We start from the raw sequence: 14558 nt of genomic DNA, 5'->3' as shown, positions 1-14558 counted from the left end.
CCCTACTGTGACCCCCTCACGTCTGCTCCTCCTGCATACTATTTTGCTTCATCCTCTAACCCTCTATGGTGCTTTGTCTCCCTTAGCTTATCTAACTGCTACTCTATCTCCTATAACTCTAGCTAAATTGGGAAAGTTCAAGGACATTTTGGCTCAACCCAGGCTTCCATATTGCGTAAAACTACAGCTGTACTTCCTCCAGACAGGCCTACCAACATAATGATGTGCCTTCTCAAGACCTATGAACCCCTCATAGTCTGTTCTCTCCTACTTTCCCATTAATGGTGGCACGCAGTGGGAGGTCCTCTTGGCCTCTTCCACTACTCCAAGACCATCATTAATGTCCATCTGAATGGCACCATCTTGGTCCAGGGCCCTCAGCCTAATCTCCTTTTTGATGAGGCTCGTGCATCTTAACATCCTTCTGCTGCAGCTACTACCAGCTCCTCCTCAGCCGCCACCTCTGGCACCCTCATCCTCGCTGCCCACTTTGCCATCTTGTTCTACCTCCACTGCCCACTCTCTGGCCCTTCTACCACCTCTGCAGGGCATAGCCCAAGCTTGTACCATTCCACAGAAGTCTTTCAAATGTGGCAGCCTGCTCCATGTTGCTACTCAACTCTCGCTCTGTCAAACACTCCTCTGACATCTGCCATCTCCTTGAAGAACCTGGACGTCCTTGGTGTCTCAGACATGATTCACGGCCAGCTCTGTCACAGGTTTTGACACTCCTCTCTAATGGCTACAAGATCTTATCCGAAGCAGCAGTCCCAGAAGTGGAGTAGCTCTGATCTTTCCGATTCTTTTCTACGCAGGCCTACTCTGCCTTATGCCTGGTCTGCAGGTTCTCTAGCTCTCTTGGCCTCTCGGACTGTGGTCTCAATCTACAGGCTGCCTGGCCAGGTCGCCCTCTTCCTCTCAGTGGGCTGACATCTCTTCTTCCCTCCTTGCCTGTACCTCTACTTCTCAGCCTTCAACATCATTCTGGATGCTTCTAATCCCACCTTGTATCTTCCACAATCTGTCACTCTTTCAATTGTACCCTTTTGTCCGCCACTCTGCCGGGCAACCCTTGATGTTCTCAGCTCCTCAGACACAATTCCCCCACCCCCTCCTGACCACTCCTCTTGGACCGACCACTTACTGCTCTCCTCTCACCTGAAGCTGTCTCCCAGGGAAAGCCAACCCCAGCACTACCACCTACTTTCTCGATTAATCTGCTCAAGAAGCATGTGTCAGTGGAGGCCTTTGCCGCTACTTTCTCTGCCCCCCCTACTCCTGCAGCTGACTCACACCCTGATGCAGCCCTCTAACCTACATCTCGGGAGGATGGCTCACGTGCAACGTGCTAGCCTTGTAAGCAAGACACGGCGCACCACATGTTCGATCCCCGGGTCCGCGCATGCAAACCTCTGCGTATTAAGCACGTTATAAATAACCTATCCTATCTTTCTATCTCCAACTATGACTGATCTCGTCACCCTGAAACCCAAGTGCAGGGTGGCTGAAAGGAAGTGGAGGGCATCAGAAGCATCCTCTGACAAATTGGCCTGCTGCCTGCTCCAAAGGCAATACAGACGCTGTCCTGACCAAGAAGAGAGCCCACATCAAGCCTGCATCTCTGCGTCCTCTAACAGCATGGCCAAACTCTTTAAAATCTGCACGTAGATGGCCAATTCTGCAGTCTCCACCTCTCCTGTTCCCTCCTAGGCACTCTGTACAGCTTTGGCTTCTCACTTCACCACTGAAACTCGGGACATCCCTCTCCTCTTCCTCTCTTGGCCCCCGTCTGGCCACCTCTCTCCAACCACTCCTGACAAGCTTTCTAGTCTATGAAAATCATTCCAGCAGGTGCTCATCGAGGACCACATTGACCATCTCACTCAAGCCTTGGCCGATTTCTGCAATCACTCTTTTGCCACTGGAACGTCCCCTCTGCCCTTAAGCACTCCCTTGTGCACCCCACCATGAAAAATCCATCTGCTGATCCTTTCATTCTGGCAAACTACCGCCCGATCTTGATCACTCCTTTCCTGGGCAAACTCCTGGAAAAGCTGGCCATCTCCCAGCTTACTCTCTGCACTGAATCTGGTTGTCTCATGACCATCAGTCTGGCTTCAGAGCAGCCAGAGGCACAAACTGCTCTCCTGAACACATGTGAGATCTGCTCACTAATCTAGAGTCTAGCCTTCCTTCTGTCCTCATTGATCTTTCCTCTGCTTTTAAACACGGTCCATCATGCCAACCTGCTCAATCGTCTCCTTGATAATCTGGGTATCATGGATCCTCCACTGGCTTGGTTGGCCGCCTTCCCTTTGGACCAACCATCCCTGGTGCAACTTGGGTCCTTTCACCACCACCTCTCCACATGTGGTGTTCCCCAGGGCTCTAACCTCTCACCATGGCTCAATGTGTACTTGGCCCCTTTGGCCCATCTTCTCTCTACCTTTAACTTTGTGTGATGTGCATGGCTTGGTTCTCCTTCATGCTACCCTCAGCCTCCTCCTGCTCATTCCTGACTGTCTGTGATTCAGGAGTGGTGCGCCTCCAACGATCTCTGCCTTAATGCCAGTAAGACTGAGATCCTTCTCATTGGGACCCCTGCTACCGCTTTTCCCTCATTCTGGCTGCGTATCCCTCCAGCCCTGAAATCTCTCCACTGGCTGCAAGGATCAAGTTCAAGACCCTCTGCATCATCCACAAGGCTTTCTTGGGCCGGGACCTGCACTACATCAAACGCTCTTCCTAAATACCTTAATTCTCGAGCCCTTTGCTCAGCGACATCCAACTCTGAGGGTTGAATGCTTCTCCAGGCAGATTGGGGGTAAATATATCTCCTCTGCAGGTTCTTACCTCTGGTATGGTCTCCCTGCCCCTCTCAAACCTGAGCCGAACACCTGAATTTCTGGAAGCCACTCAAAACCTTCCTTTGCGCTTCTTCTCTCCCCTGCTGACCAATCTGTGTGCTTACCAGACTGGTTGCCTGGCTAGCCTCCGTCTCACTGGTACCAGGCTCCCCTTTGACAGTAGCGCCTTCACTGCCTCCTGGCCTACCATGCACTTTGGAGCTGTATCTAGAACCCTGCAGTCCCGTGCCTCCTTGAACTTACCCAGAGCCACGCTGCCCTGACTCCACTTACTCGGTGCATTGCTGCCATGATTGCACCCTCCCACCCCCTCCTACCTTCCCTCCCCTTGTACCTTTGCGCATCACACTTACACAATCCGAATGACACACGGCCTAGTAAGATCGCTGTTTTGTCCTCCCTGTCTTCCCTTGTCGCACCTAGAAACACTTGTGTACAGGTGAATTCTAAACGATTTATCTTACACTGGATAATCTCCCCCAACAGAATCAAAACTACCATTAATTCATAAAGATCTTTTCCTCCCAGATTGGATCGTGTACCCCCTCAAGGCTTGGCACACTTTGTCTTAATCTACATGATTCTGCTACTAGAACTAATCTGCTGCTCTGTGCTCACCTGTTATTACTATGCAGACTAACGCCCAAATTAGCTGATCACTAGCAAACTTCTAGCTACTGTGGCAGTCCCAAAAGATGGTCTCGGGTATACGGAAAACCAAAGTCCAACACTTCTAAAACCAAGTTCACTTTTCAGTGTTATCCCCCTCCATCCCCCCCAATCAGGCATACTCGGTCCCCTGGCCCATGGAGTTAGGCTCATGTCTAGCACCCTAATCCATAAACCTCAGTATAGTGGCTTGCGGCCTTGCACTAGAACAGATTTTTGGCTGCTTGTAAAAACTTTGGATGTTACAGCTCATTCTACCATACCTTTCGTTTACCTACAGGACTGTGGCTGCCTTTTTCAGTTGACCTATGTAGTCTGGCCTATGCAAACAGCCTTTATCTTCCAGATTACCTCATGGAAAGGTTGCAAAACACGAGTACTCCTTAAGGTGAAATGGTTCCAACAAGTTACCCCTGCACTTTGGCTGCTGCATTGGCTCCCTGTCTGAAAAATGCAATTCAAAGCCCTATACATTGCCGTCGCCATTTGGGACCGGCTTGTTTTCCCAAGGATGTTTCAACACCACACCCACCACGACTTGGATCGAGTAGCTCTGCTCTACTCCTGGACTGCAAGAGTGAGAATTGGAATTCCCTTCCCAAATATCTCTGTATGGAAGCAAACCAAGATGCCCAGAAAGCAACTTGCTAACCCTACTATTCCACTAATAGTGTCTGCCCTCTCCCTGTCGACTTGATCACAACCCACTATGTCCACCAATCTGGTACTGTCTTCTGGATAACCCGAGGCAAGTTTACCCACGTTAACACAGAATTTGCACACAAGTAATGGATGCTTTCAAACCCGGACTGACCAACATGACTCCTTGCTATTTCAACACAAAGTGCTTCATGACCTCCCTTTTTACAGAGCCTCGCTCAGGAAGTCAGACGTTGACAAAAGGGTGCTTTAGATGACCACTTCCCTTGTTGCACCACAGTGGTCTGTTGTGTGGCATCTGCCACTAGATTGAGACTCCAAACACCCCTTTTGCCGTTATGATGCATGTGAAGCCCCAATCGTATTGTATCAATATAAAACTTCAAATTCCATTGGCTCTGCAATATTAAATTTGGTGATTGAGGTGTTTGGGTACCAGCCGCATTTTGTAGCATACCTCCTTCAATGCTTGGCACTACTTTTTTAAAAGCAAACTGAACATTCAAACCGTGTAAGGCAATCTTAAACACAATGTGATGGGCTACTGAAAGAAGCTCATTTTAACTTTAATACTCTTCAGAAATCCTTTTTGGGAACACATTTCTGAAGTTTCCCTCACATATGCTTACATGGTTGAATGATTCTGAAGAATGGTTCTAAGCTTGTATTAAAATGCTTTAAAAAGTTACCATCGGTTTCCTGCTGGACTTTCATAATCCTTTCTGAACCTCAAAGGACAAGCAAAGTAAAGCCTGCAACGGCAGCAATTTAGGGAACTTCTCAGCTGGAACTGTGAGCAGCAGCAACATGAGTCCTGTTCTACTTTCGTGCAGGTGCTTCTGCTTGGATGTTAGAAGTTCACAAACCTTGCGTAAGATTGACCGTTGCCCACTATTCTAACGTTTTCTAGTTCATGATTCTGATTGGTTCAGTGCAGGAGAGTGACTAGCACATTTTTCATAATCCTTTGACTTGCACTACAATGTGCCGAATGTGCTCCATGTAAGACACTAGAGCATAGTGTGCTGAACAAGTCATTTTTGGCTAGAAAAGGTCCATATACGATCTTCTGAATCCTGGGACTGGCACTAGGAAATCCTCAAAGTAGATTACCAGCGGATATTGCACACAATTTACGTAATTGTAAAACTTTGCAAAGTAAACGTTTTTTATTTTGACAGCAGATCTTGGATGATTGATCGATGTTTAGTGTCTACGTGCTTTCATAGCAATCGGGAATTGGTGCTGAGCACTCTGCAGTTTTACTGGGCACAGTGCAATGAATATCTAGGACTGAGATGTGCAGGTTCAAATGTTTTAGATTAGAACAATTGTCTGTTTTTTGATCCACAAGGCTGTAGTGTAGTGCACTTTACCTAACCAACGCTTTGGGTTTCCAAGGTTAATTTTACACCTGGCACAGAAATGGAGATAACTAGATCTTCACTCTGGGAAAAGCTGGTAATCAAAACCTCAGGAAATGGTTTTACCTATATCGGAATCTTCAAGCTTGCAACCTTTTCTCTGCCAATTCCCCCCCCCCCCCGCATTGAGTTTCCATCCAGATAGCTCTGTAGATCTCGAAGGTTTATGGTCCTCCAGTCCTTTATGGCTGAAGTGTGGGCTAGTCTGCCTGGACAAGAAACCAAACATTTGGTTGCCGTGAATCTAAAATGTAAGCTACAAGATGTGAATGTCAGTCTAACCCCCGTTCCCCCTCCTGCGGAATAAGCTTAAATGGAGCATCCCGCTCATTTGCAATCCATTAAACAGGCTTCTATTGCTCTTCAGTGAGTGGGGGTGGTGAATGGTAACTACCATGTAGGCTCATCGTTCCAGTTATCTGAAGCTTGAGTGAGTAACTTGCGTGTGTGATGTCTGGGGTTCTCTTGGAAGCCACATTCCCAGTTTGTGGCGACTAGCATGGATTGGCTGTCAAAAACATGGTTTAGTGGTCATCAGTTGGCATCTGACCTTACCCCCATTTTTGGGCTAGTGGCTGACCAAGCTAGTCAGCTGCTGGGAATTCATTCAGCAACACAAGGTAGGACTTGCATGATTGCGAAAGATCTGCAATGGCAACTCCAGTGCACTGACGAAACAGACAGAACCCTGTGGAACATTCCTTCTATTCCATCCCTCTGGACCTGTTCCTCTGGGTTTTACGTGCAACTCTGATGACCTGGACTTACTTTCCCAAATGGTGTTGCATTGCATCTGCCCAGATACCTGCTTCTGCTGCCATTGATCCTGTGCCACCAGGGCCCTGGTGCCATCCTGATTGCAGATGGGACTTATCCTGTGCTAATCTGCAATTACCCCCACACCCATTATCTGGCTCTGCTGCATTGCCCATTTGTCTCCTGCATCTATGGGGTCCCTGGGCATTATCTAAGGTCTCTGCTTTGCTCTTTTGAAGCTATGATGGAGGGTGTGGCTTCCATTGCCTATCCAGGGAGCAACCCAGACACCTGGGTTCTGTGCCCTTGTATTTTCTCCACCTTCTAAAACTATTAGTTTTCCTAGTCTGGCCACACGGTCCTTCACTACTGAGCTTTCCCAGCCAAAAATAACATTGCCACCTGCTGCAGGTACTCTCCTTTGGAACCATGGAGTCTGTACTACTTTTGCTTGGCACTCGGGCTTTTACTCTTTGGGGTTCAGACTCCCCATGTTCTTCTAGGACCCTCTGTTTTTCTAGTACTATCAGATGTGTAGTCTTTTTTTTTTTGGGTTTGTGATTTCTTCTTCGCAGTCCACGCATTCCCTTAACCATTGGGTTCTTTTTTTTGTTTTTTTTTTGCTCAGTTTGCAGACCTTGTGCTCAACTTGCATGTGTTAGCTTGCCTTGCGCAGTTGTCTATTGGGCTATGTTCTAAGATTGCAGTGGGGGATATGATTACCAAATGTGCCGATTACTATCCCTAAAGGTATACACTTTGCATTTTTCTAACATGACCTTGGGGTCAAATTCTTTTATATTTTGAGAAGGTATTTACTTCACTGCAATCTTGGATTTGCTTATTTAGAATGTTTAAACAGTAGGACCTTTCACTTAATTTTTTAAAGTAGATTTCATTAATGTATTGCATTGATTAAATCTTAACACTCCAACAGTCTTTTTGCTACATTTTTAAGTATTTTCCCAGAAATTAAAGGGGCTATAATTAAATTTGGTGGCTATGCATGCACAGACCAAAAACTGATAATTGCTTGGTCTCGTGCAAATTTTCTAAATCACAAATCTGATCTTGTATATCATGTTAACAAATGATTTAGTCTCCCAATTGCTTAAAAATCCTACAATGAAATTAATCTGATTTCCCCCCGGGCCACAGCACTGCCAGTTTCCAGTATGTTTAGAAAAATCATCTCCCACTCCTATATCCCATTTCCTCCATACTTGTGGGACATTCCGTCCTTTGGGACGGGATCGGAGCACTTTTAAAAAAAAAAACACACCCACTGCGCGTGGCCGTAACTGCACCCTTAATTCCTTTTCTCAGTGTGGTTGGGGCTGGACAAACTCATCAGTAATTGTTTTCTTTAATTCCCTTTGTCCTGCCTGCTCCGGTTCCAGTCATCTAGTCCTTGTGTCCTGTTCCTGCAAACAGCTGTTTCGCAAGGGCAAATCCCCACTCTTTGCCTGGAGTATCTAGGCCCGGGACATCGTTGGGACTCGTATTTTTATTGCGACTTCCTCGCTGTCGTTTTAGGTGGGAGGTGTTTCAACGCGTTACTCCCACATTTGCAGCTCTTCATCGACGGGGGAAAAAAACGCCTGGTAAGTTCTTAACTTTTTAGGGAACCCCAGACAGGGGACTCCTTCCCCTGGTCTTCCAGGACTGAGGGGCTCAGGTAGCTCTTCTACTGGGGGCATCCCTGAGGTATCCCACAAGGGGCCTAATAGACGCACTGTAGCTTTCTCTGTGGGTCCCCATAGTGGGCCTACCAAAACCAGACATTCTTCTGAGGTTCCCCGGTTGGGGACTAAAGTTCAACCCAGTTCTTCTGTAGCTCTGGATACTGGGGTTCACCCTGAGGTCTCATTTCTGGAGCTTTCCACACTGAATTGCAACTCGAGGCACCTCTTGAGGGAGCTTAATGTCAGGTTACATCCCAAGGGTCCCATTCTTGGGGCTAAATCCAGTACTGGCAGGATTGAGGGTTCCTCGAGTCATGCCTGAGGTACATTCCTCAACCTTCCCATGCTCGGTTATGGTGGTACCGGTTCTGTCGTTGGGGGGGGGGGGGGGAGGGGGGGGGAGAGAGAGCTGGAGAAGGTAGTCATGCACTACAGGCCTTAGAGTAGCAGCTCTGCTGAGGTTCCTCCACTGGAGGCTTATTCCGGGGCAGTCCCTAAGGTGTCCAGTAAACACCCTAGATCTGCCAGTACCAGCTCAGCCAACGGTCCTTGTTTCAAGGCTACATAAGACCCCCGACTCCCCTGAGGAGACCGTTGCCTCACTTTCTCCTGTGTCTCAGTTCACCTCAGGTATCGACAAAATGGCAGCTCAACCTCAACGGTGGCCATTTTGACTTACTCTTACACCAACATTCACTACAGCTAGTGCTTGGGGCATTCCTTTTGGGGCTGAGCAGTTTATTCCATGCCATGTGAATTACACAAACCTGCTCCGCCCTTCAGTTGATTGCCATGCTCTGGCCATGCTGCCTCGCTCCCTGGTTCCGCCCCCCCTCAGATTATTGCAAAGCCTGTTCGTCGGACGCCAGAGTGTTGACACAGGATCTACTGGAGGCTGCGGCACACCACGTAGATACTACTGCTCAAGGCCTTATGGTTGGGGTTGACATCTCCCGCCAGGCATGGTTCCACGCAACAAACTTCTCAAAGGTGCAGGACCAAGTGCTGGACCTTCCTTTTGATGAGTTGTTCCATTCCTCCACATATGAGGAACTCACTAAGGCGAGTACGCAAACCACCAAGTCTCTATCGGTCCTGGCGAGGCCCCTTATAGACACAGGTCACAGTCCAAACTCAGTCCTCTGAGTAGAGGGGGTTTCAAGATTGCCATGTGCGCTGATCTGAAGCTCTGGTTCCTGGGCCACTTTGTAAGCAACAACGGTAAGGTGGTCGGTTTTTCTCTCGCCCATCAGCCTACCCTCCAGGGACAGGTAGGCTCCCTGCTGACAAATCATTCAAATAATTGGTGAGAAATTTCGTCTCATCTAGAGGAGTGGCAGACCATCACTGAAGACTGATTGGTTTTGTCTATTGCTCGGGTGGGTTTCTGCTGTCCCCTACCCCACTCTTCAACCCTCCCTTCCAGCAGACCAGATCGCCCTCCCACAGAGCTGACGTACAGAAACTCCTAGTCCTCGGAGATGGAGCCTGTTCCCCCTCGGGAGCAAGGGGAGAACTACTACTCCTGTCTAGTGCCCAAACCCAACCAGTCTGGCCTGCGTACTATCTTCGATCTTTCCCAGTTCAATCCATCTCTCCCCCCCCACCCTCCCCAAGAGAAATTCAAGATGACGCCCTTCCAAATAAAGTCCTCTCTTCGGAAGGCGATTGGCTCAGCTTGGTAGATATTCAGGATGCATACATGCACATTCTTATTTGGAGCCCGCATCGTAAATATCTGCAGTTCTCTGTGAGAGCAGAACACTTCCAGTTTTGAGTACTCCCTTTTTGGTCTCGGCTCAGCACTGCATGTCTTTACGAAGATGTCTGTTATCGCAGCATTTCTCAAACTGCAAGGGGTTCATGTATATCCATACTTGGGCAATTTCCTCCTGCGCACTCCTTGCCCACAGACTGCTACGACAATCACTCCTTCAGCTCCTGTTCCATCTTGGGCTGTCTGTCAGCTGGCAGAAATAATCCATGATGGGCTTGCGACCTGATCTTGCTGGGTTTCCGTTGGGATACTGTCAGTACCGAGTGTTCCTAACGATGGACAGGATTGCAGACCTGTAGACCATGTGCCAAATCTTCCTCCAGGCTTCTCACATGACTGCTTGCTTGTTCCAGAGACTTCTGGGCCTCATGGCTTGTGTATTGGCTCTACCTCTTGCATGCCTGAAGATGAGGCACACTAAGCTAGCTCTTCAGAGCTGCTGGTCCCAGGCTTCGGAACCGGATTCCAAGATGATTCCAGTTCCATCCTACATGACTGTGGATCTACAATGGTGGTCTTCTGCCGACGGGAACCTCCTTCCAGGAGCCCTGCCAACAAGTCACTAGTCCCCTCCCTTCTTGGGTGGGGAGCAATGTTACATCACCTCGAGGTGTTGATTTGTGGATGCCTCAAAGGCAGTTCCATATCAATTACCTGGATCTCCTGGATGTGTTCTTGGCGCTCAAGGCTTTTCAACCGACTATCAGTCGGTGTAGTCCGTATTCACACTGACAATTTTGTTGCAATGTTTTACATCAACAAGCAGGGTGGCACCAAGTCTCGTCGCCTTGTGGATCTGACTGCAGATTTGGGACTGGGTCATCCAGCACAATATTTGGCTCCAGGTGGTGCACATCCCGGGTCACATCAAAGTGTCCGCAGATTTACTCAGTCGCCAGTTGACAGTTACGAGTGGGAAATGAACAGCGAAGTCCTCATTTTCCATCAATGGGGCACCCCAGAGGTGGACCCCTTTGCAACGTCTTCAAACAAACTACCTCCTTTGTGTCGGGTTGGGCTCTGAGCATACTCCCTGGGGGACGCTCTCGAGATTCTGTGGGCCATGAGAGATTATGCTTTTCTTCTGCCTCAGATTCACCAGTCGCTCTGCAAGCTCAGGAGTACATCGAACTGCACACCCCTGTTCATTGTCCTGAGAGGATAGCTCAGCGGCAGCGTACTCACCATGGAAACAAGACGACGCGAAGCAACACGTTTGATCCCGGGTCCGTGCTTAGAAACCTTTGGGTATTAAGCGCATTATAAATACCCTATCATATCATATCCTGGCGCCCAGGTGGCCAGCCAGGTTCTGGTTTTCGGAACTATAGCATCTGTCGGTACTTCTCGCAAACAGATTCCCAACCTTCACCAGAGGAATCTGGTGTGGCACCCCTCCCCACAATCGTTCAGCTTGGCGGCCTGGTGCCCAAGTTCAGATCTTTAGCACAGTTCAATCTGTCCAAAGACAATATGCACATTATCCAAGCAGCCAGGAAGCCTTCCCCGAGGGCTCAGTACAGGAGCAAATGGCTGTTTTGCCATTGGTGTTTCGCTAAACAGCTCGAACCCAGGCATGCTTTGGTCGACACTGTTCTCTTTTGTCATCTGGCAGCTTCTGGCATTCATGTTCTGTCATGCACAACTTATGCTATTGCAGCCTACATGTGCACAGACAGCTGTTCCTTTTCATTGACTAATCCAGTCATTAAAAGACATTTTGTAGGTCTTCATCTTCCCGCCGGTGCGCACCCCTCATCCCAAATGGGATTTGAATGTGGTCCTCACTGCATTATGCCATAAGCCATTTGAACCCATGGCCACTACCGATCTTAAATACCTTTCTTGGAATGTTGCCTTTTGGATCGCAGTAACATCAGTGAGGTGAGTAAGTGAGCTCCAAGCTCTTTCCGTGGAACATTCGTTCCTCACGTTCCACAAGGATAAGGTTGTGCTTCATACTCATCCTCCCTTCCTGCCTAAGGTGGTTACCGAATTTTCATTTGAACCAATCTATCTCCTTACCTGTCTTTTTTCCTAACCAGGCATCAAATGCAGAGAGTTTTACACAACTTGACATAAGGCGAGCCCTGAAGTTGTCAGTCGACAGAACGAGTGAACTCAGAAGCTCCTCAACTGTCACATTCGGAGACCTGAAAGGGAAACTGGTTTCCAAAGCAACTATCTCCCGATGGATTGCCTCATGCATTTCAGAAGCCTAAAGCATTCAAGGCCTTCAACGTCTGAAAGGCATTCATGCTCATCTTGTACGTGGCAAAGCGTCTGCTGTTGCCTTCCAAAAGTATGTCCCTTGGTAGTCCATCGCCAAGGCGGCTACGTGGGCTTGCCCATCCGCTTTTTGGAAGCATTACTGTTTAGACCTGTCCTCCAGGGCTGATGCCCAATTTGGCCTTGCTGTTAAGAACGTATTCCAGTAAAGGGTTTGTTTCCATCCACCTGTGTACTACCTGTGGTGTGTGCTTGGGAATCTCCCACACGTATGGAGGAAAGGGGGCGGGACATAGGAGTATAACAGTCACCATAGTGGCTACCTTGTCCATATGCCCTTTCCTCCGTACGCCCGCCGCCGTCCCCTCTAAAAAGTATACTCTATTGCTAAAATGGTCTCAGACCTGGTGCTAGAAAAGGACTGAAGGGCAATGCATGGGGCAGAGCTGAGGGTGAGGTTACGTCCATGTGCAGTGGTCTGCATAAAAATAAAATGACACACATTTTGTATGCTTTTTTTTTACAGAAGTGCTATGGTCATGACGGAATGTCCCACAAGTATGAAGGAAAGAGGACTAGGAGTAAGATGGTCGCTATGGTGACTATACAGATTTGGTTAATTATGCAAAACAGAATACAATTATCCACATATAATTAACCAAATCCATATAGTCTCTTGATCTAAAATAAGTTACTCACCATAGTGACTACCTTGCTCCTAGTCCATAGGCCCCTTCCTCCATACTTGTGGAACATTGTCGGGACGGAGCACTTTTGTAAAAAAGCATTAAAGGTTTGTCATTTTTATTTTTTCACGGACCACCGCACATGGCCGTAATACCACCCTTCTGAGCTCTGCATCGCCCTTCAGTTTTTTTCTGTCACCAGGTCTGAGACCATTTAAGCCATGATGGAGGATACTTTTTAGAGGGGACGATGGCGGGCGAATAGAGGAAAGGGGACTATAGTCTAGGAGTAAGGTAGTCGCTATGGTAACTGTTATTTTAGATCTTAAGACTATACGGATTTGGTTAATTATGTGGAAAATTGTGTTCTGGTTTGAGTTGTAATGGTGAGATATTTACCAAATCCCATAAGTATGCTTTGAATTCAGATACTGAGAAGCCTTACCACCAGAAGGGACCAATGACTCACTAGAAAGTTCAACTTAGTTACCACAAATTTGGTAGTAGGCAGACTGATTTTACTACCAGCAACTTCAATTAGAATAACATTTTAAATGCCGGAGTGGCCTGAGCATGCACGGAACGTCCCCTGCCCCCACCCAAAGATGCAAAGTGCTGGTCTCCACAGTTTACCAGACCAACGGCCATGCCAGTTCACCTTAGCTTGTATACTATAGATTATGGCTATAATCTGTTTATTGTGAACTTTCCCCAGGAAGTGTGAACACAGGATAGTATTGACTAGTTTACTTTGTAGTTGAATCTCGTGTTGGGATATTGGGGTATACTTATTTTTAAATGTTACTTTGTTCAAGCCAATCTTTGGTCACCACTTTGACATTCATCTTTTTGGTAATTGTAAATTCCTTTTATAGGAACGGAACCATGTTTAATTTTTACAAATCGGCGAGACATTAGGAAGATTGGCCTGGAAAGAAAGGAATACATACAACTTGTAGAGCAGCTGAGAAACACTGTAGCTTTGGATGCAGACATAGCTGGTCAGAATATTTTCTGGGCTGATGTAAGTCAAAAAGCAATTTTCAGGTAAGTCTTGTACTGTCTATATACCACTTTGGATACATTTTATTTGATAGGAAAATATCAAGTAATGGTGTATAATTAATTTCCATGTAATGTTCCTGCAACTATTTTTTTTTTTTTTTTTTTTTTTTTTTTTTTTTTTGAGTTGAGTAGGTGCATTTGCTATGGTACGTCAAAGTGCTAACTCAACCACTTTAACGTGTGTATTTTGCATATGTTGGAAATAAAGCCAAACAGGTTTTAGGGGGACCATTGGCTGAAAGAAACAGTTCGGATAATTAAGTTGGAATTACATTGATTGCTTCAATGGTTCCATGATCGCAGTCTTGGCTCGAGTCATGAGATTTATTTTGTACTTGAGGACATGGTATTTTGACCAGGAATACTTAAGCACACTGGAGAGTGAAGAGCGCAGTTGTACGAATAGCAGTGGGCGGTGAGGGTGTTACCCAAGCATGAACTACAAACAAGGGGGTTGTATTTTTATAGGTAGATGGGAGTGCAGTGGTGGGAGAGTGGTTTATAGAGGTGGAGGTAAGATGCTCCTTCAAGGTATTAAATGAAGGGCTAATTTGAAAAATAAATTGCAATTTTTTTTTATTGTGGTGTGCATTCCAGAGTAGTAAGGCCAGGCTACAGAAGTATCAATTTAAAAGGGTGTACAATGAGTGACAGGGAGGGTGCTAGCACTAGGGCAGTGGGAGGTTCTAGACAGGTTGAGGGGCGGGTGGGTGGTGAGAGCAGCTAAGAACATCCGTGAA

The 14558-nt window shown here is 47.3% G+C and overlaps 1 protein-coding gene across 2 annotated transcripts in view; it reads left to right on the top strand.

Annotated features, from left to right (window-relative positions):
- The window catches only part of VLDLR (very low density lipoprotein receptor), a 546560-nt gene that overhangs the window by 365142 nt on the left and 166860 nt on the right, over positions 1-14558 (top strand). For both annotated transcript variants that reach the window (XM_069625743.1, XM_069625744.1), the window contains one exon: positions 13629-13800. In XM_069625743.1, the coding sequence (XP_069481844.1) occupies positions 13629-13800 (172 nt within the window). The remainder of the gene's footprint in view (positions 1-13628; positions 13801-14558) is intronic.

This window comes from Ambystoma mexicanum, chromosome 6p (assembly GCF_040938575.1).
Source record: "Ambystoma mexicanum isolate Mex_15411 chromosome 6p, UKY_AmexF1_1, whole genome shotgun sequence".
NCBI lineage: Eukaryota > Metazoa > Chordata > Amphibia > Caudata > Ambystomatidae > Ambystoma > Ambystoma mexicanum.
Note: the sequence above shows the minus strand (reverse complement) of the source record. Positions and strands in the feature narration are given on the sequence as shown.